The sequence below is a fragment of the Phalacrocorax carbo genome, chromosome 2, assembly GCF_963921805.1.
Source record: "Phalacrocorax carbo chromosome 2, bPhaCar2.1, whole genome shotgun sequence".
In the NCBI taxonomy this organism is placed as follows: Eukaryota; Metazoa; Chordata; class Aves; order Suliformes; family Phalacrocoracidae; genus Phalacrocorax; species Phalacrocorax carbo.
In genome coordinates, this window is record NC_087514.1 from 166,657,852 (window position 1) to 166,680,782 (window position 22,931).

General features: G+C 47.8%; 1 protein-coding gene across 3 annotated transcripts in view; it reads left to right on the plus strand.

The window, feature by feature from the left end:
* The window catches only part of PTH1R (parathyroid hormone 1 receptor), a 134,801-nt gene that overhangs the window by 96,473 nt on the left and 15,397 nt on the right, over window positions 1-22,931 (plus strand). For all 3 annotated transcript variants that reach the window (XM_064445203.1, XM_064445205.1, XM_064445202.1), the window contains 5 exons: window positions 4,274-4,368; window positions 7,201-7,387; window positions 11,237-11,390; window positions 18,070-18,130; window positions 20,000-20,066. In XM_064445203.1, coding sequence (XP_064301273.1) covers window positions 4,274-4,368; window positions 7,201-7,387; window positions 11,237-11,390; window positions 18,070-18,130; window positions 20,000-20,066 — 564 coding nt within the window. The remainder of the gene's footprint in view (window positions 1-4,273; window positions 4,369-7,200; window positions 7,388-11,236; window positions 11,391-18,069; window positions 18,131-19,999; window positions 20,067-22,931) is intronic.

The window sequence follows — 22,931 nt, forward strand, 5'->3', positions numbered from 1 at the left end:
TATGCCCAGAGCCAAATGAGATGTCCAAGGTTACATGAGACAACTGCATGGGGACTGCAGATACAGCATGGGACATCTGCAGAAACAACACGGGGCTCATTCTCTTCTGTAAAAGCTGCTCGAAGGCAGGCAGAACACTTGGGTGTCTAAAATCACAAGACTCATAGAAGGACAGCAGTACTGAGTCCTACAAGACATCTTACCTGAGGCTCAAATGGATGGGAATCACTACATGAATGCAAACACCTCTAGGTGAGCTGGTCACCCTGGACTCCTCTCATGACAACCCATGATGGCTGAGGGCACCATCCGGTTATTAAAATAGGTGAATTGCAGTCTAAAGCTCCCCTTCTTGCTGCTGGGACCTCAGGCAGCCAGCTCTGATGGAGCCATCCACACCATAGATACCTAAATTAGAGGACCACATCCACTATGACAAAATCCATGCACCCATAATAGTTTGAGGGAGCAGGAATGCTCTTCACAGGCTGTCCTACAGCTGGCTGCAATGCAAGAGTGAAAGCACAGCCGTGGTTTTGCAGCGGAGGGGGTCTGGAAACCCCACACCTGGTGCTCTGATATAGCTCTGGGCTCTCCTGCAGAGGAAAGCAGTTTTCCTCTGAATTCAGATCAAGGCAAATTATCTCCCCATTGGTGGAAGTGGACAAATTAGGAGTCGGGTTAAGCCCTGAGCACAGTACAAAAATGTAAGAGCCAATTGCTCTGAGGGTCACACACCTGGAAGACATCCAAACCGCAGGGAGTGGGGAATGCAGAGACCCTTGTGGGAGGGGGGCACATCCAGCCCGTGGGTGCCCGTGGTGGCTAGGTTTTGTTTATTTTGTTTTTCCCATGCACTCTCTGAGTTCATGCAGGAGCCATCTCCAGCTCTGTTTTGGTTCCCTGTTCTCCCAAAGCCACCAGGCTGCTGTGAAGTTTCTACCCTGAGGTCAGGCTGGTGGAAAACTGAGATGCAAAGGGGAGCAGAGAGGAAGTCTCCTACCAAACCAAGAGGGAGAGGGGAAGGGAGATCTCGTTACGCGTTCAGCACGCAACGCATCTGAAATAGTGCTTACATTTTTTGTGGTTCGGTCAATTGTCGGTGTCTGAGTTATAGCTGGAGTGAGGTTGGGAAGGCAGGATCAGGTGGGCTAGCTCACTGCGGACAGGTTGTTTCACCTGGCTATACAAGATAGATGGCTGTGGTTTGGTGAGGCCAGAGAGGATGGGGGGGAAAGGAAGTGTCCCGAGGCTGTGCAAGGCCTGAGAGCACCACAGAGCATGACCCAGAGAGGATGCATGTGTGACTTGATGGGAAGTCATTTCACCAATGCCCAAACCAGCTCCGCCACATCGAGGGGGTTCATCCTGCCCAGCACCCTCCAGGAGCAACCATGACTGGCTCAGCCATGTGAAGGGAAGGCCTCCAGAGCAGTCTTCTGCAAGCCCTCTTGGCAGGGGAAGGGGACCAGCTGGGTGCTCCTTAGGGAGATGGCAGGTGCAAAAGGCACAGGAAAGCTCTAAAAGATGGGAAGAAAAGGAAGCTCAGATCCATCCTACACCTTCCCCATCATTACCTCATCCCAGCAGGGCATGGAATGGCGTGGGCAGAGGGCAACATTCAAGGGCACCAGGTTTGAAACTGATGTTCCCTAATCTTGGCACTGTATTGTGAGCTTTACAATATTTTGCTGATATGGCAATCATATCAGCATTGATATGCTGCTGGTTTGATCCAAATTTGCTGGAATCAGCATTGATATGGATGATAGGAACAGAAGGACAAAACCTGGAATCATAGATATTGAGATTTTGCCCTTCTGTTTTTCTTTTAGCTTTTTTCCAGCTTGTCTTTTCTTTTTTTTTTTGGTGCACATGTGTCAACAATTGAAACAGTGAAGGATTGCTGCAGGAGTCATATTAAATGACAGTGGTTAAAGTATCACAGCTTTTAAACCAGGGTCTCATGGTGTGGCAAGGCCAGATTTTTGAAGGGTGGGTTGCCTCTTCCAAGAGGTCAGCGGATGACCAGTGACTGTCAGCCTGTCATTGATTTATGGATTTATGAGAGACACCAGGTAGAGCTCCTGCTGTAGCAGGATGGTCTAGTAGGTAGTGTGCTGTCTTGAAGCTATGGAGGTGCAGGTTGTGTCCATGGCTTGGCCATGTGTGACCTTTGTGGTCTTCTGTGAATTACTTAAACTCCCATCCATCTCAGCCCTGAAAAGAGGGTTCTCAGAACATAGAGGTGTCATTTCAGCTGGCAGATGATTCAACATTTTGTTACCTGGAGGACCTTTCCTGATTCAGCATTGAGGTTTCCACCAAGCTGGGACCTCCGTTGTGCTAGGAGATGACTGAGACCTGGAACTGCCTTTAGAGCTTTTCTTTTTTTACCTCCTGGGTAAATCCAGGTCTCACCGTTCCTGAGGAGAAACACCCCATGGAAGTAGCAAGCATGAGCTGCCCTCCCAAGGCCTACCCCATGCAGCCTCTTGGAGGACCTCAACCTTTTGCTCCTGAGGCTTTCCCTAAGGACCTAAGCACCCCATCCAAAAAAAAATCACCTCCCCTGAAGGCTCCCCATGATGACACCAAGTAAGATCTGTGGCACCTATGTCTGCAAGCAGGCGCACCAGCGTGCATGCATGCATGCATGTGTATGTCTTGGCAGGTCTGACTCAACATCCTTTCAAAAAGAGGCCCTGTGGTTAATCGGAGGAATTAACCACAGCCTCCGAAAATGTGCTGCCAGCCAATCAGCAGGCCCTTCCCAAGGCCATTGCTGCTACAATGGTGGCGTTGTCCGATAGGAACGTGGATCTTTCCGGTTAAATTTCTGAATGGGGCTCAGGGACGCTTTTGTTCAGCTGGGCATAGTAACGCCTCACAACTGCCCCGTTACCCAGAATCCTAAACTTAAGAGTAAGGTATTTTTTAAAAAAATTTTCACCATGGAGGCAAATGTTTTCCAGTTCAAAGAGGATTCCAGCTTGGCAGCGAGAAAAGTGCACCAGGCTTTGAAGGGAAGGAGCTCTTTTTTTTCACCCTAAAGCCCTGAAATCTGCTCACATTGGCTTTTTAGTGCTTGCTGCCTCCACAGATATATAGATATATATATAAATACGCACATACACACATGCTAGATTAATATTGGCAAGCGCACCACTCTACCAATGGAAACCGCAAAGAAACATTCACATATCTGGGGATTCTGATGTAATAGGGCTGAGGTTTCGCATTCCAGGACAGCATTTCTAGCCTCAAATCAAAATCAGAGCTGTCATTCAGAGCCCAGCGTTACTAATGTTATTGCAACCCAGCGGGTGGGGTGAGGGAAAGGCGGGAGGGAGGGAAGGAGGGAGAGAGGAGAAAGATGCTGAATTGGTTGGTTTCTTCAGGGTTTATTTCTAATTTCAGATGATGAAAGGCAGTACATGCTAGGATGGTAGCAAGCATTTTAACCCTTTTCAGGCACGTATTCAGTAATTTCTGAGTCAAGCTGCATGCCCCAGCACAGGATGAAGAAAAGCATCTCTATATTTAACAGAAAGCTCAGGGTTTCTAAGCCCAACACTAAAATATAGAGGGCCAAGAGAACTAAAACCTAGTACAGGATTAATTACTATGAGCTCTTCTGTGACAAGACCTTTTCCAATGGGACTCTGGCAAGCTAAAGTTGTGTCTGGATTGGATAACCACAGTCATAGGCTGCTTTTAATTTTAAAAAAGAAAAATAAACGCAGGTGATCTCTTCTCATATCCCACAGCCAAAGTATATCCTCCCCATGTTTTCTGTGGTGGGTTGACACTCCACCAGCCTGGACGTCAGTCACTCAGCAATGGTATGGCATAGCCTTACGGCTAAATTTTACAGTTCCAGCAAAAATCCCAGGTCAGTGGGCATTTTGTTGAAGCAAAAGTTGCCAAGTGATCTCTGGATTTGGCTGAGAGTTTGTAAAGCGCTTTGGGTTCCTTTGGGATGAAAATGCTGCAGAACTCCCAGGCATGGGATTAACCCAGCTCCAACACTAGTCCCTTGCAAAAATCACGGCTCCCCCCAGTCATTAGGAAAGACAAATACCGCTTTCCAAGCTGCTCTTATGTCAAACAGATGACATCAAGTGTGATTGCTAAAGGTCTCCCAGACCCAGAGCTGTACACCCCCAGCAGGTATGATAGCCTGAATCTCTGTGCTGCTACCACGGTTGTGTTACGATGCAGTAGGACGCGTTCTAATGTGACGCTATTTTTTCCATCATTTGTACTGCAGGAGGTCTTTGATCGCCTCTATTTGATTTATACTGTTGGATACTCCATCTCTCTGGGATCCCTCACAGTTGCTGTCCTTATCCTGGGATACTTCAGGTAGGCGGCTCTGTTTCTACCTAAGCAAGTTGTCACTAGACTGGAAAAGCCTCGGGCTTTCCTAAAGGATAAAACTGGGGTGGCGTTTGCTTCTTCAGCAAGCCACAAGAGGTTGCGTCTGTGCTTTGGGCTGTGCTAGTGTCGCTTAGGTCAAACCTCTTGGGGGATGGTGGGTGGGATGCTTGAACTTCCCTCGCTTGCCTGCAAAGGAGTTTTCTAGCCCCTTTTTGCAGCAAATGGGAAGAGAGGCATCTCCAGGAAGGGGGTTGTCTCCCTTGGAAGACAATCTAAGGCTTTCTGTCCCCTGTAGATGACTGACTGAGATTTAGATGGCTACGTTTTAGTTAGCTAAGGTTTCATAAGGGAAATTCCACAACTCTAAACGCAAACATTCGTGAAGGACAGACCAGTTGAAGGGACCTCAGTGTGTAAAAGTGCCGGACTGCCTCCTCCAATCTCCCTGTGCTGCTGCTGTACTTCTGGAGCCAAAAAAGACCTCTGACCCCCCTCACTCTGATTTTCTGTCCTCCCTTTCCACCAGCCCTGCCAAGGGGTGTAGACCCCTAAATAGCATTTTGAACACACGTCATCCAGCCCTCAGACCATCTCCTTGCTGCTGTAGAGAGCGGGGCAGACGAGGGATGAAAGATCTTGCTCACAGCTAGAAGTTTGTCCTTTGAGAAACTATATCTGGTGCGCTGCAGGTGGAGCTGGGTCCTGAATCCAGATCCCCTGAGCCCCAGATTTGCCTCCCTTTGGTGGTTGGCAGTGGCTTCTAGCAGACAACAGGACCCAGACAACAGCTGTAGAGGGAAATTCTCCACGCAGCAAGCAGCCACGTGGTGTCTGCAGATGAACTCAGCAGCTCCCACCGTGCGAGCTCGAGCTAAGCCCCAGACACATACCACTGGCAATAAAATGTGTGGCCTTTGGCTCTAAAAGTGCTCAGACCGCTCCGCAGCGAGGAAAAGGTCAGGGGGATTTGTTTGGATAGCAGAGCATCCCAGCACCCGGACCTGTGACACGTACAAGCTAAAGGGGACTGCAGACCCCTCTGGGAGGCACTTCACATGATGTAGTCCCAGAACCCATCCCTGCCTCCACCATCCTCTCCTCTCAACCCTTACCCCTATGTTATTTCCCGCTGGAAACTGGCACGGTTGTTGAAATATTTAATGTCTACGTATGCAGGAATGCTTCCAGTTTCAGGAGACATGCTCTTGCTTTCATCACGTGGTCAGAGCACCTCACTTACAGCTCAGACTACATGGACAGCTATGCCAGAGCATCTTTGTCCCAAGATTCAAAACAGCAACAGGGACTAAGCCAGGTTTTATTCCAGAAAATGCATAATCCATAGATTCACTGACTACATTACCCTAGCAGGGAGCAAAGCCCATCTTCATTTATACTTGAGCGGTTCCATTTGGTGCAATCTGTGTTATAATAGGACAGGAGAGAACTGTTATTACTGTGACAATCTCCCCCGAAGGAGAAAATATATCCACATCTATTAATTTTACTTCCATTATTGGATCTGGGGATTTAAGAGTATAGACCCATTAATAGATTCATGCATGGCTAGCCAGGCAACAGAGCTACAGAGGACAGAAGGGGACCCCAGCAGATCAGTTAGTTCCTCCTTCTCCCCAAAGGCAGGATCACCATTCCTAAAACACACCTCGTGGGTCTAATCCATTCACATCTTACCATCCAGCTTTTCCCCAAAAAGGACCTTAAAGCGCTTTACAATCAGCATTTGTAGGGTCGTTGCTGCCATTGCTGGGGCGGAGCCCAGAAACTACTCACCATGACCACGCGATGGATAGTGCCTCTAATGGCAGAGAAAACAGCCCAGCCCCCTACAGTCACTACTAGAATTACTACTAAATTTGCAGTGGGCACAAATATTAGCAGCTAACAAGGATCTACGCAAGGTTTTTAGAGGCCACAAGTTCTGTAGCCTTTGTATCCATTTCCTCTGCGCAAAGTGCAGATAAATGTGAAGCCTTTAAACGAAGGGTTTGACTCTCAGAGAGGTGGGTGTGTTGGAGGGATGGATTTAGCAGTGAAAGGGACACACACAGGATGCACACTTTAGTATCGGTGAGCGCTGTGCATGTATCATGCCTTCTGCCTGTACAGCTTGGAAAACGACTGCAGGTCTGTTGCACGCCCACCGCGTGTGTGCTGAACACGGGGGCCGGGCTCATCATGCACACACTGCGCACCAGCCGTGCATCCCCCGAGCGTACGCCGCACATCGGCTGCGCATTCAGCCCGCATTCGGGTGCGCGCGCACTCCCCCCGCTTCCAGGTGCACGTGAACCGCACACTGAGTGTCCTCCACGTGCAAACTCATCGCACGAGTGCTGCGCTGCGCTCCGTATTTGCACGCGCTGAGCACGCACTGTGTGTCACGTACCCTCCTCCACCTGCACGTGCGTTGCACGCGTGCCGTCCTCCAGGTGTAGCCTCGCTGCCCACCCCATGCACGCTCACTGCCCATGCCCGGTACAGGCAGAACGCATCCCTGTTTCTTTCCAAGATGTCCCAGTCAGAAATAAAGGAGCTAATGGGCAGAGGCACAACATTCTCCTAATGCAAAGCCAGAGCAGGGTGCTGCAATCAAACCCTTGGAAAAGGTATTAATTCCTTTTCCAACCCCACGGGGGAACGTTGAGCGCAGGGCAGCAGCGGCACTCCCGCTGCTTCCCCGTGGTGGCACGGTGCCGATGAGAGGAGCTGGGGTTCTTCAGAAGCAGAGGTGACCCTGAGTCTGTGAAGCAGATGGGCTAAACTACTCCAACCCTTCCCTGTCTCCTCCTCCAGGCGTTTGCACTGCACTAGAAACTACATCCACATGCACCTGTTTGTCTCCTTCATGCTGAGAGCCGTGAGCATCTTCGTGAAGGACGCAGTCTTGTACTCCGGGTCAGCTTTGGAGGAGATGGAACGGATCTCAGAGGAAGACTTGAAATCCATTACTGAAGCACCTCCAGCAGATAAATCACAGTTTGTGAGTATCACCAGAGCACCCAGCTCCTCCAGCCTCCATGCCTCTCTCCTATCTCTTTAACACCTCACCTCTTCCAGGTCGATTTTCCACCCTATTGAGGGACACCAGATCCTCCTCTTTCCTTCCCCTCCACTGCCTCTCCCCATCCCTTCCCACTCCCTCTCAATCCACTGGCCCAGAGGGACTGCCCAGCCCCCAGAGCTAAGGAAGAGCTGCTCCCTGGGGCGTTCAAAGGTAAAGCCAGGGTGGAGGTTTTGGTTCCCATCTACAACTGCTATTTTAAGCAGCTCTCTTGATGCCTCCTAAAGTGGCTCTGGAAACTCTCCTGTCTATCCCAGCACAAGGCACATCAATGCCTGTGTTTCACAGCGTGTATTTTTCCCACCACAATGTGCGATTGGCTGATTTTCCACCCTCTCTGTGACCCATAGAGGCATCACTGTGCTGTAACATCTGTGCCACCAGACTGGCAGCCCAGATATAGCAAAGCCAGGGTTCAATGTGTCTTAGAAGACTCTCAGCCCTAACTCCAGGGCCAGAGCAGAGATTAGCTTGTGAGGAAGAAGGTCATCAGTAGACATCTCATCTTGCTGTAATTGTTAACAAACCATAGCTGGTTTCTCCTGTTGCAATTTATCATAGAACATAGAATCAGGAAATCATAAAATCATAGAAAAGTTTGGGTTGGAAGTGACCCTAAACATTGTCTAGTTTCAATTCCCCTGCCATGGGTGGTGACACCTTCCACTAGAGCAGGTTTCTCAGAGCCCCATCCAGCCTGGCCTTGAACACTGCCAGGGACGGGGCATCCACAGCTTGTCTGGGTAACCTGTGTCAGCACCTCACCACCCTCAGCATAAAGAATTTCTTCCTTAAACCTAATCTAAATCTGTCCTCTTTCAGTTTAAAGCTATTACCCCTTGTCCTAGAACTACATGCCCTTGTAAAAGCCCCCTCTCCAGCTTTCCCGTAAGCCCCCTTCAGGTACTGGAAGGCTGCAATAAGGTGTCCCCAGAGCCTTCTTTTCTCCAGGGTGAACAACCTGGCTCTCTCGGCCTGTCTTCACAGGTGAGGTGCTCCAGCCCTCTAATCATCTTCGTGGCCCTCCTCTTGAGTCACTCCAACAGGTCCATGTCTTTCCTATGTCAGGGCCCCAGGGGGACTCCACTCCAGGTGGGGTCTCACCAGAGCAGACCTACTGGTCATGATTCTTTTGATGCAGCCCAGGATATGGTTGGCCTTCTGGGCTGTAAGTGCCCATTGTTGGCTCATGTTGAGCTTCTCATCAACCAACACCCTGAAGTCCTCCTCCTCCTCCTCAGGGCTGCTCTCAATCCGTTCTCCACCCAGCCTGTATTTGTGCTTGGGATTGCCGTGACCCATGTGCAGAACCTTGCACTTGGCCTTGTTGGACTTCATGATGTTCGCATCACTCATGAATTATCACTCCCATCTCTGAAAAAAGACATTTTAGAAGGGACAATGGAGGGATTATGAGCTATCATAAGAAAGGGTGGGGCTTATCTGCAAAAAACAGATGTCTACATCGGAGACACCTTCATTCAATTTAGTGACCTCAGGTTCCATCGATGGTCAGCTGAGTCAGTATGGTCACACAGCCAGTCAAGTCAAGGCTATGATACACCACATCCTAAAATAAAACTTAAGTGTGGTCAGGCGAAATTGTCTCCAGAGGTGCATGCTTCTTTTCACTGTATAGAAAGCTGAGATGGAGACACCTGCATTGTCCACGTGCTGGGGGGAGATGAAGCCCATCCTCAGGTTTCATAGTTGTCCATACTCGCTGAAGCTGTCTGCTCTCCTTGTCATTGGGCTCATCCAAGATTTCCCTTGGTGGATCCTAGGTGTGACAGCTTATCATCCATGAAATGCTGGGTGCTGCAGAGACAGCCGAGGTGGATTTTAGTATCTAAGACCAAGGGCTACCTTCCATGCACACAGGAAATCCGAGCTAGCTCAGACATCCTAGTGGAGTGACACTCTCAATGTGGCACAAACTTTCTGCCTGGGTGTTCATTCAGCTTCTCAAAACTTTCACAGCTTGTGCTACTACCAGGGACCTGGCCACCAACACCCCTGCACAGAATCAGCATGTATGAAGTGTCCCACGTGCATCTAAGTCCCCCCAAATGGAAATATGTTATCGTGTTTCCTTCCCATTTCAGAGATCCATTTCATTGATCTGGTGAGTCTCTGGCTGGAGCACTCAGCACACTTCAAAACACTCTCCTTTTGGAAAGAACACAAAATGTTTTACCGCATTGTTTTCTGTTTCTCCTTGGGCTGGACTCATTATAAGGAATAATTGGGATAACAAATTGCATTCTTTGAATATTAGTAATTTAATGGCATTTCCCATTCTGCCAAATTGAAAGGCAAACAAGTGATGAAGGTGACAATTAATGTAATTCTTTTGTTTCCAAGTGAAGTGGGAGCTTTTCAGTTATTGCGTGATGCACCTTGTGTGTGGGTAGAGGGTGATTTTTTGTAAATATAAAAATTATTAGTAAACCTGGATGCGAACTTTTTAATCTTCCTTCTATTTTAAATCACTTCACTTTAAATCACTTTAAATCGCTATTTTAAATCACTAAAAGAAAATGGATGTAAATGTGTCCATATTTTGTATATATAGAGAGATATATATGTATATAATATGTGCATATTCAATTTGACTGGCAAAGGATTGGCATAAGATCCAGGCCAGAATAAAAATTTCTCTTTTTATTTACAAGGTACTTATTATTGACATTTTCTGCAAGTCATCTGTATTCCTGTCAAAGTAAGGGGCAGCATGGAGATGTGCTGCTGCTGTGGGATGTGTTTGGTAGTCAGAAGTTGCCTGTGAAATTGGACGATCCAGAGTCCTAGCATTTCCACATTGACAAGAGATGGCACTATGTGTCCCTCTGTACCAGTTAACCCATGTGGCATCCTTACTTGGCAGCCTTTCTCCACTAGGGCTGAGCAATGTTGGAACAAGCATAGCTTTGCCCCACTCTGCCAGAAGTGCAGGGGAACGTTGAGTGGCAGTCAGGGTTTTCTTCTCAAGAAAGCAAAGGATCGCAGGTCAGCGTGGAGTGAGAGTTCGGCTAATGTGCCCATTTAAAATCAGCATGTTCTGGAAGTCTCTACCAGGTCTCCCATCTCACAGCTCAGGTCTGTTCAGAAAACACCTTGACATTGTGGGTGAAATCCTCCATCTTCGGTTTGCTCTTGGAAGACCACTCGCCAAAGCCTACAGCAACCCTCTAGGGTGTCTTCACACTCTTTGAGGAAAGACAGGCAGCCCTGGAGGACCCTGTCTTGGACGTCCATGGCAGGATGGGGTGACTCACCCTCAGGACGGTGCCCGTATCACTCCACAAGCTGAGGAGGGAGTCGTACTTCCAAGTGATGTGACTTGCACCACGTCACCCAGACTTGGCCGCAGCTCTTTGTCCTCTAACCTGGACAAGATTCACCAGGAAAAAAAGATGAACCACAGCTTTTCTAGAAAGTGTGTGAGCCCCTCATCAGCGGGGTTGGGGGAGAGTAGGACCAGGTCAGCATCTCTCCACATGTGCCCTGTCCTCCTACACCTCTCAACTCACCTACTACTGGAGGCACGATGACAGGCTGTGGGGGAGAATTCTTCTCAGCTGTTCATCTCCTGTTCTTGCACTGGTTTTTCCCCCTTGGAAAAGCCCTGCAACAGAACTTTCTGATTTTTTTTTTTCCTTTCTCCATCTTGTTTTCCAGCCCTCCTTGGTAAATTATGGCTTTATGTAGAACATGAATTTCACACCATGTTCCTCACATAACCCTGTCTTTCTGTGGTCATTGCAGGTGGGCTGTAAAGTAGCAGTTACCTTCTTCCTCTACTTCCTGGCAACCAATTACTACTGGATTCTGGTGGAAGGGCTCTATCTCCACAGCCTCATCTTCATGGCATTTTTCTCAGAGAAGAAGTATCTCTGGGGATTCACATTATTTGGCTGGGGTAAGTCATGGCTGCTCCTTACGGCCGACCTGTACGAAGCCTCTTGGAGGCAGTCTTTGAAGCAGATAGTGCATATACATAAATATGAGGAGAGGAGACAGAGGCAGCGTGAGCACCAGAGACACAGTGACTCTTGCAAGGACTGGTTAGCTCTCTTGTGAAGCCTTTATCATTTCTAAATTGTGATATTTACACTGCGGCACCTCCAGGATCTCTGGAAGGGTCAGCCCAGGCTTGGAGGGGCAGCAGCACATCTTGCCATCCTTCCAGGGCAGCAGATGCGTGTGACAGCTGATTTTAGTGCACCCTCTGAGTTATCCCCGTCTCTGCCAAGTGCCTCCTGCTGAGACACAGGCATTGGGCTGGAGGGGCCGAAAGCTGCGCGAGGCTGTGAGCATCTCCTCCCAACGGCAGACCTGAGCTCTGATTTCCTACCTCAGATTTATTTCAATGGCTTTAAACAGCTCCTGAAGTTTCATGAGTGTTGGAGCACCAGTAAAAACCTGCTATTTGTGGGGACGCCTTTCTTTTTTCCCTTTTCTTTTAACTTGGACAACTTTTCCTGGAGTAAGGGGAAAGGGGCGGGATGTGGGTGCAGGGAGGGTGCTTGTTAGTGGAAGGCGCTGTGGGCACACATGTTTCAGACGAGAATGTGCTTTCTGTTCACTTCTGGCATTAGCTTTGGCTTGCAAGGAGTTATGAGGTGCTGGTACGCTGAGGACAATAAAACAACTGCCCACAGTTGTCTGAAGCGTGTGGACTGTAAGGGAGAACAGGAAACCTATTAGATGATCCTCGAGGACGTAACTAAGAATAATGGGGTGTAGGTCTACAAAGGAGCTTACAGCAGGAAAAACCTGTTCAAGGGTGTCTACGGTTACTAGTTTCCAGGTCCAAAATGCACCTGGCCACATCCTGACGGCATTTTAAGACATGATTAACATGTGCACTACACCATCCCCATTCCAGCATATGGTTTCTTCTGGAAGAAAACTGCTGTCTCTTAACTGTGGGGTTCTGAGCAAGCCAGACAGTGCAGAACCGAGTTTATGTCGGACTGCAAGTGTTTGCTTTGTGAGAGCAAGCAAGGGATTCAGTAACCCAGAGCAGTCCTGCCCCCAGGACTCTCTGCAGCCTTCCTCCTTCTCAAACATGGTATGGGGGAGAAGGGGAGCACGAGCTCCTCGCTAACCTCATGTTCAGGTGGTGCATAGGTCAGAAACTGCGGGTGCTGTCATATGATAAAGATGGGAGGTGTAAATATGAGTGCCAAAGTGGGCATCCGTCTCTAATGCAAAGCCTAGTCCCAGCCAGCTGGTGGGTTTGGGGGAAAAGAAATACATAGAGATATTTTGGGGACAAGGTATTTCTTACCTCAGTCGCTGTGAGACAGGGAGGACTTTAGATGTCACCTCTTTTTTAAAACAGATGCACTAAACCCAAAACGAACCAAACAAAGTCCCTAAACCCCCACCCTTTTCCAACCCTTCAAGCTTCGTAAAATTTGCTTCTTAGAAAATGGCACTAAATTGTACAGAGCAGACTTAAAGAAGCAATTCCCTAAAGCAAATTCTGGAAGAGAAGGAAGCAGTTGAAAAATAATGCCGTATGTTTAACAAGAAAAACCAACTTGATGCTGCTCGTAATGCAGCCAAAGGAAAACAGTCTAACAGGCATGGGTTCCTCTCATTAATTCTTCCAACCACTGCCAGAGTATAATCATTTTATCAGAGCAACCACAAAGCCTAAGTCACACCTGTCACAACACCAGTCATCCATGTGCTTCCAAAAGTTTGAGGCTGCTCAATTTAAATTCCTCTGGAATGAGAACATAGGATCCCTCCGGTTGCATTTGTTTTTGCTTTGTTTTGATTAACATGATAATGTACACACACACCCCCACACAGACGTATTGTTTTGATAGCTTTTAGGCACTGGAAAGGGCAACCCAATCCAAGACCCACTGGAGTCAGTGGAAAAACTCCAGTTCCCTGCAGTGGGCACTGGATCCTGCCCATACCGCAGCAATGAATGACAGGGAATCAGTGGCAAATAATTACGACATTCCACATAGGTACAGAAAAGACAAGCTTGCCCCAAAAGCTGGGATATATATATATTTAATTTTTTTTGCTTGTTTAACAATAAACAGCGGTGCATTTATCCTGCCTGGAAATTTCCAAGGTGGGGACGAGGATCAAAAATCACCCTACAACATCTTATTTCCAGACTACTGAAGAAACCAGAATGTATAGTTACTCTTTGATGTCAGACCCAAAGATTTCTGTCGAGCCTTTTCAGTCCACATCCTCACTGGCACAAGGGAGCACAGCTCCGTGAAAGCCCACAGTGCCCTTCTTGCAAAGGAGACACCGATGACAGAAAGGAACTTGTTCCTTGCCAGCACCCAACAAAAATAAATAAATAATGATATTATGGGCAACAATAAATTCCCTAGCAGACTTCAAGTTCCCTGCAGCTGTTTTATGAAGGAAGTCTAAGAAGCATGACCAATAGCTAGAAAACCCAAGCTGATTCCGCTGGCATTTTTCCTTCACACCATGTTAATTCCCACCCCCGCCAGCTGGGCTGCACTGGCTTTCAGCTACGGTGCAAAGGAGGATTGCAGGGAGACCTGGAAAAGACAAACGGATCGACGTGTTACTGATAGAGGTGCTCAGGTCCAAAAACTCATGTTGGTGAGCCCTGAGTGTTTATCTAAGCAGAAATCATCCTGCCTGAATGTATTCGTACCTGACAGGACAAGAGGCATAAGAGGGTATTATTAGCCCTATTTAGTATTAGGAAACTGTGACACAGAGGGGCTGAAAAAACACACTTATTGTTCCTCAGAGAGGTTTTCACATAGCAGGGAACCGAGACCAGATTTCTCCAGACCTACATAAGGTCTTTATTCATAAGCTTTCTTCTCCTAGCCGTCGCTTTGCAACCGCCTCTCACTCACAGCTTTGACACACGCATTAAAAGCCATTTTTCCAACCACTAGGAGACACGTACACAAGAAAAGCGACAGAGGAGAGCAAGGGGGTTGGGGTGGCCACCAGACTTTGCCCCAGCTTGAGGTTTGCAATTTTTCCAGCTGATGGGGAGATACCTGACTTTATAGCACCTGCATTGTACACACTGTGTGTATTGACTGGAAATGCACAGCGCATACAATGTGGATTCTGTAGAAGTCACTCACGGCATCACCGCCCGGTGGGGTTCATCCTGCGTCACACCGGTCGGGCACGTGGGCTGCATACGTGCAAGGGGGAGGACATGCATCCATCCATGCCTGCACCTGCCTGTGCTCGCAGCCATCCAGGAGGTCACAGGCGTGAGGAGAGGTTGAGGGGGCTGGGGGGTTTTAGCCTGGAGAAGAGGGGGCTGAGGGGAGCCCTTCTCGCTCTCTGCAGCTGCCTGAGAGGGGCTGGAGTGAGGGGGGGGCTGGTCTCTGCTCCCAAGGCACCAGTGACGGGACGAGAGGGAACGGCCTCAAGCTGCGCCAGGGGAGGTTTAGGTTGGGTGTGAGGGAAATGCCTTCCCTGCCAGAGGGGTCAGGGGTTGGCACAGGCTGCCCAGGGAGGTGGGGGAGTCACCGTCCCCGGGGGTATTTAAAAGACATGTAGACGTGGCACTTCAAGGCATGAGTTTAGGAGGCATGGTAGTGTTGGGTTGATGGTTGGACTTGATGATCCTCGAGGTCTCTTCCAACCTTAAAGATTCTATGATTCTATGATTTTTGGAGACTCACTTTCCTTTCCTTGGTGGATTGGCCAACTGCCAGAAAGATATGGACCTGCACGAGCAGGTTCAGAGGTAGACCATGAAGGCGGTTGAGGGCTGGAGCCCCTCTGCTGCGAGGCTGGGCTGGGAGAGCTGGGGTTGTTCAGCCTGGGGAAGAGAAGCTGTGGGGAGACCTTATTGTGGCCTTTAAGTGCACAAAGGGGCCCTATATGAAAGCTGGGGAGGGACTCTTTATCAGGAAGTGAAGGGATAGGACAAAAGGTAATGGTTTTAAACTGAAAGAGGGTAGATTTAGATTAGATATAAGGAAGATATTCTTTACTGTGAGGGTGGTGAGGCACTGGAGCAGGTTACCCAGACAAGTTGTGGATGCCTCCTCCATGAAAGGGTTCAGGTTGGATGGGGCTTTGAGCAATCTGGTCTGCTGGAAGGTGTCCCTGCCCATGGCAGGGGGATTGGAACTAGATGATTTTTAAGGTACCTTCCAACCCAAACCATTCTATGATTCTTCTGTGATGCTTCTAATCACGTGTCTCGATTTCACAGAGCTGCATCCTCTTTGGTGTCTCGCTGTTTGTGGATATCTTTAGATGTCTAACTTTGAGGCCATCAGTCCTGATTTTCTGGCTAGTGGCTCTCCTAATGGGTGCTGAGAGTGCTCAGCAGGAGGGATTGTCAGTCCTGGGGCATCACAGACCAGGGCTTTCAAGTGGAGACACCAAAAAGTCACCCTCTGAATGTAAAAGAGATGCTGGAGGCAAAGCTCAGCCTTCTGACTCTCCAAGTTGAAAGACTAGCTTACCAGAGTGGGAGGAAAAGATTGAACTCTAGAAACTACCTGATGGCCCAAACACTCCATGCGACACTGATGTAGAGAGAATCTAAAAATGGGGCAGAGGAAAGGGAGGGGGAGGATTCATACCATTTTTTGAAAATTTAAGAACATTTACGATTGTTCACATTGCAAAAAAAAAATTATGTAAGAGATGCAGAAAGACAAATGCAGCAATAAGATTGGTGCCAGGAATTTGCTTTGTGTGTTTTGCAGAAAATGTCAAAGATCCTTTCCCTAAGCTTGCCTGAATGGAGTGAGGCAGCAGTGCACAGGGCACAATAAATCCACACACAGGGATATTTTAGGTATAATTATTTTCTCCTGTATATTTTATTGTTGCTAGAAACCTTGAACACAGCACAGGATTAGTATGAATGGGAACAGTGTCTCTTCTGGAGTGCAGGACAGGCTAGAGGGAAACAAGCACGTGTCAAATGCATATAAACCTCTGAAACAATCCCTCTTTCAAACACAGAGCTTCATAATAGCGGGCGAACATCCACCGTCTCGCAGGCAGGCAGTAGGCATGTCAGCCTCTCAACCACGGCCAGTTTCTCGGCTGATATAAACTGCAATATAACCAATGATATCAACCAAGTTATATGCATTTAAGCCTTTGATACCTCGGAGCATTTTTCATAGATAGGCGATTAACAGTGAGGAGGAAATAGACAGTGCTTGTTACAATAAATCATGACCTTCCCCAAGCCCTGAGCTTCAACACGTTCACAGGTTCCCAGTGCAATAGGTTAAGTATTTTCTTTCCAATGCCAGCCATCGCAGAGGATTGTGAAGCAGGGTGCATTCCTTATAAATGTATCTTTGTAGGCAGCACTGCTGCGCTGGCCCTGAGTGAGGCTCTGTGTTTAATTATTTATGCTTTCTTATATTACCATGGCATTTAAAGGTTCCAACCAAGATAACAGCCCCGTTGTCCATGTGTGTATGAGACAGGCGTCCCTGCTCCACGCCCCAGCTCAGGAAAGCGTCCGTGGTCAGGAAAGCCTTTAAGCACTCTAATGAGACTTAAGTGCATGCTGAAAGTTAAGCGTGTGCTTATGCATGCCGAGGCCCAATAAGCTTAGACTGTGAACAGCATATTTACAGTCATCAGTGATAAATGTCACCTTTATTTATTTTTTAATTTTTTTTTTTCACCTGAAAGGGGCTATTCTTTTTGAATTTGTGGAAGCTACTGTGGATTTGGTCCTGCCTTTTAAGGGAAGCCAGTAGGGGACTCAGTCATACAAATAAAGCAGAACTGGACCCTAAAAAAAATAAACAGAAGATTGTATTTGGATATTGGTGATTCTTTTACTTTTCTCAGGGGAAAGATGATGCTCAGTGTAACTGTGCTAAAAAGAGGACGGTTCATTTGGGAGTGAACCTTTGGTTAGAGTATTTTGCAAGCGTTACCCTAAATTCTAACATTTATCTGCTTCATGCAGCAAGTCTCTCACTCTTAAAGAGCTTCTAATCCATCCAGCCCAGTGCTTGGGGATATGGTCTGAGCCTGACTCCAGATCCACCTTTCACTGACTTCAGGGAAAGGGACTATATGCCTTGGGAAAGGTGTGCTGCATGAAACCCTTCTCCACTTCAAACCGAATCAGTTGGCTGGAGCAGGTATCCCTCACCCAGGTTCAAGCACTACGGGCTATGTCTCCCTAAAGCAGTGCTAGAGGGCAGGCACGGGAACTTGCTGATTTATCCTGCCAAGTCCATGACCCGTCTCAGGTCCAGACCTGAGCATCTCCCAAGCAAGAACCAGGAGGTAGCTTAAGCCTGCACTGCTCTCGGCCAGCAACCTGGGAAAGCAAGCTGCTCCGCTTTGGAAGCCAGGAGAGTTTAGTACATTGGACGTGTGCAGACTATGACACTCGTCTTCCAGAAAATGCTCCTTGCCGCTGTTTGGTTTACCATTTGGACTACAGAAGAGATGTGAGACCAAGATCAGGCTTTCCTATTCTAAATTATGCTTGAATATTTAAAAACTGCTTCTTCCACCTTCCTCTAACCCACTTCACCTGGGCTTATGGTAACGGAGCCCTCTAATCACCCCACTCACCCCGTTTGACCTGTGCTTTTTTGCAGGACTCCCTGCTGTATTTGTTACAGCGTGGGCCAGCGTGAGAGCCGCTCTAGCTGACACAGAGTAAGTACCATTGCATTTTATTTTCTCCCTTTTATGTGTGATGTTTTTGTGGGGCTTTTGGCAATGGTGACTTTATGGGTGAATCAAAAGGAAAAAAAGGAAAGCTTTGCCTGCAAAGCCAAAAGTGATTTCTACTCTGAATTAGCAAACCTTGGGGCGGGGGGGGGGGGGGGTGTGGCAGGGAAGGATAAGGTGGGTGCAGTTTTCCTAGCTTCCCTTTCATTTTACAGAATTTGATAAACGTGCACACCTCCAGCAGTTATCCCTGGGGCTAAAGGGGACTGCTCAGAGCTGGGCAGGCAGCTCAGACAGGACAGGGATCCTTAAGATTGTGAATGAATGGGAATAAAGTTGGGAGATAGCAGGTTCAGCACAGCCAAAGGAGGCAGCTGGGAGCTGATGAGGTGGTGAAGCTGTAACCCCTCCCTGCAGGAGGTATGGATGTCAACATGTCCTTATGTTTAAAAAGCATTTTTACAAATTCATGGAAGATAAATTCCTCTAGAAGTATTAAATACTCTGTAAAGTTCTGGCTTAGGAAGCCATCCTGAACTGCAGATTGTTGGAAGAATATTCTAGAGAAAATATCACTACCTGCTTGCTTGTTCCACATTAAATATCAGCTTCTGGCTACTCTCAGAAACAAGGTACTGGATCAGTTGCTTCTTTGGTCCTACACATACACCCTCATGTCCTCATATTTTTACAGTATGCTGAACGCAGGATCCATAGCATCCAACCTTCAAACCCCAAAGCAATCGCATTTTCCCCCAGTAATGCACAGGCTCGACCACACAACGGGTTTCATCTGCCCACGATCCGCCAGCAAAAGCGCGGGGGTCCCCAGGCAACATCTCAGATGGCTTTGCCTGGGAGGAGACCGCTCTCCAAATGGGATTTCAGCTCTAGGCTTGGAAGGGCGGTGTAGCACAACTACTGGAGTGTGACGCATCTGCATTGGCACAGGCTCGTCCTCGTAGATCCTTTCAGTCAGCACCAGTGGTTTCTCTGCCTCTCGCTTTCCTTGAATAGCTGCCTGGGCAGCATTTGGCCTGTGGAATGAAAACTGCAGCTGCCATGTGGGGGCTGTCTGGCTCAGATAAAGAAAAGCCTGTGGCACTCCTCTCTCTGTGGCTGGAGAGAATTCAAACAGAGTAATTAACACTGAGTGACCTTATTCAATGGCTGCTGGAAACGCCTGGGAGGAAATAGTGTTCAGCTCCTTCTTGGCAGACGGATGACCGTAGCCCGGCATCCGCAACACCAACATTTTGCCCTTCCAGTCCTCACTGGGATGAGGGCTGAAAATGAAAAGGAGATAAAGACTTCTGTGGGGCACGGCTGGGTCTCGCTGCAGGAGCAGGGCTGAGGGAAGAACAGGAACTAAACGTAGAACCGTAGTATTGTCCCCATCACCATGTCTTCAGACAGGGCCTGTTCCCGTGCGAAGTTGTGTGGGTTTATTCCAAGGGGTAATATTGGGCCATTTCAGCCTCTTGTTTTCATGGCGGTTGGATTTACTGCTAGTGTAGGGTTTTTTTCTGGTAAGCACATGAAGGAGGAGTGGAAAAGCGTGGGTTTCTGCCTAGAAAGGACAAGTCTCGATGACTGTGGAAAGAGCTGTTCCACCATCTGGAGAGTATAACTTTAAATGCATTTAGTAGTGGTTTCAGTTTTGAATAGTATAACAGCGGGAGAAGGACTATTTTAGAGCCATGGTGACTGAAAGCAGGGTTAGAGCTAGGCTTTTCCAGTGCACCAGGCTTTGGAGGAACCCATCGTTCCAGGGTGGACTTATCCAAAAAGGCACTTGAATCTGTTGCTCTTTGTAACCAATGATTTCCTGATGGGATGTCGATCTCTCCTCAGGTGTTGGGACTTGAGTGCTGGCAATTTAAAATGGATTGTTCAGGTGCCCATCCTGGCAGCTATTGTGGTGAGTACTGCCCAATTGCAAGGGGTGGGAGGCAGCGCCTTGGGCTGACGCAAGCTCAGTGGGAAGAATTGAGCCAGGCTGCCCTATTCCAATCACCCCGATAACACAGCTCCTGCCTTAATAGCGTGGAGTCTCTATTTATCCAGTTTAAGGGCCTCATATTTGATCTGCCTGTAAGTTTCATAGCTGCATATGGCACATAGGTTTATGAGCAATGTCAAGTTTTGCTTAGGAGACAAAAATGACAGAGGGGTAAGACCTTAAAATCGTTAATGAAACAAACACTCAAGACAATATTTCCAACCCATTTGATCCTGGAAACCCTCAGAGGTCATAACGTGTTCTCACCAGGCATGTTCAGTAGAAGGAACCAGAGTCTGGGTTCCCAACCAGAACTGGTTGGGAAGCTGGACCAAATCTTTTCCCCATAAATGCTTCAGTGTCATCAGGTTGTTGCAGACTCATCTTTCTGAACTGACAAAATCTTGGGATACCTCAAAGGTGGGGCCAAAAGTTCAACCATGCCAGCTATGATTGGACATGTTAATCACTGATGGGGGATTACTTCAGCCCCCACCCAGGAGCCAGAGGGGACAGAAGGGATTTAAGTGACATTATCCAGGCACAAGACTGAGCTCTCACAAGCTGGAGAGGTCATAATAAGGTGCAATTTTCTTCACAAGCGGAATTCAGTGGGTAGTTATGTGTTTGCTCGAGCAGCGTCCTAATCAGCTAGAGAACCTGCTTTAGCAGTTTTCATGAATTACCCTCTTTCCTCCTTCTGTCTTTCTCTGTTGTTCTCAGTTACTCCATCTCCTGATGGTTAGACGAGTACATGCAAAAGAGCTTGTCCACTCCCACACATCCTAGTCCCCCTTTACACTCAGCCACGAGTAGCTGAGTGGTGTCAGTATGAATCTCTCTATAGTCTTCAGAGGGTTTTGCATCAAGCTTCTGACTCAAAATCAGAAGGCCTTTGAAAGTGATCAGTGTGGGTGAGAAGAAAAATCAGACCATCTGCATATAAACAGCAGGAAAGTTTCTGAGGTGAACATGCTCACATGTGCAATTAGGTGAGCTGCTTTGGAGTTGGGGGGGTGGGGTTTTCTTCATCAGAGTTTCCTTTTGGTGGAAATTCTCCACCTGGCTCTAGCAGTTAGTTCTGCACCTTGGAAGAAATGAATCACCAAGACCACATCGTGGTAATTGGAAACGAAATAGTAAGATGGAGAAGAAAGTTCAGATAGTTCAACTAGGTGAATGCCAGCAACACCATTGCATTTAATTTAAAGCCCAATTAACAGAGGAAAAAGAGCTCAGTTGAGGCTCGTCCTTGTAAAAATAACGTTTCTCCATGAGGCTCTGCTGTGCTTGTACCCCGGCTATTTGCAAATGCAACTATTTATAATGCAAAAATATTCTGTGGGTTGTTTCTGTGGGTAGTTTCTGTGGGTTCATATTGTTCACTTGGCTGCCTTTTCAATTCCCACACTGGCTGGTCGCATGTTGCTGGACTAAGTTATGCATTTTCTGGATGTAGTTGCAGAGAATTTGGAGGCTGAGGGGCTTTAAAATCCCTCCACTCTGCTGCTAGCTTTGATGCCCTTCAGTTCTCTGGATTTCTTTTAAAACTTAGCACATGTTTCAGGAAGTCAGCAGAGTTTCCCTCCTGACTGTGATAAGGTTGGACATCTTCCATTTAGCTGGCAAATGCAGAACAAGATCCTGCTTTTGAGCCTTTGAAGCTAGAAAAAAGTCATATGAGAAACAAAGCCTGCCTTTTTTTTTCCTACCAGATTGGTTTCCAACGAAAATGAATTATATGCCCCTAGACTGTGTGCTTCTCTGCCTGTTGGTCTATCATCCCTCCCTTATAACTTTTGTGCCAGTCAGTAAATTCCAACTAAATGTGACTTAGGGAATGGGATTGCATGGATGTTAAATTCCCACAAACCTCATGAAAAGAGTCAAATAGATACAGGAGAGAAATTCTACTAATGCCCCTTTAGGGAAAAGGGTGTAGTATGATCTTACCCCCTTTCTAACCCAGAGGAGAGCTGTTCAAAATGAACTTGCACCTCGTTAAAGGAAAAGGAATCCAACCACAGAAGACAAAGCCATAGCAAACCAGGCCATGTTCATTCAGTGTCTCAGGGAACTACTTGTTTTAACAGTGAGGATAATTAACCATTGGAACGACTTACCAATGGTTGTGGTAGGATCTCCGTCATGGAAACACTGAAACCCAGATCTGCTATAGCTCAAGCAAAAATGAATACAAGGAGGTCTTATGGACTGCTCTTTTTCAGGAGATCAAACTAGAGGTTCACAGTGGTCCCTTCTGGCATAAAACTATGAGCCTGTGTGTGGCATGGTAATTTGTTTCCTTGAAATACTGCTCTACTGGCATCTGGGAAGTCAAACCACTGCTGCAAGCCTCCAGAGAAACCCATAGGCATCAGCATTAGCCCAGCAACCTGCATCTACCCAGTGCAGGCAGCTGCACAACGTTTCTGCTTGTGGCCTTGCCATAGTCCCATGAATGGGTTTGGCCGGGGCAGCAGCAGGTGTCATCCCAGCCCCAGTGAAACCAACCTCTGAAGAGCTCCAGAAAGCTGAGAATCCCTCAAACATCTCCCCGTCTTTCATCACTGACAAGTTTCAGTGTAGCCACGAGACGTTGGCATTACCTTTTGCTGCATGGGTCACCATGAGTCCTGTAGGATTAGATTAGCTTGATTGAGCAGCTGGCCCCAAGATGGGCTCATAGATGTGGCTCCCTGTGTAGGAAGTAGGTATTGCTTCCTTACTGTCCTTACCTGGTCCGTACTAAACACCCCTCCAGAGGGAGAGTTGGCAGTAGGC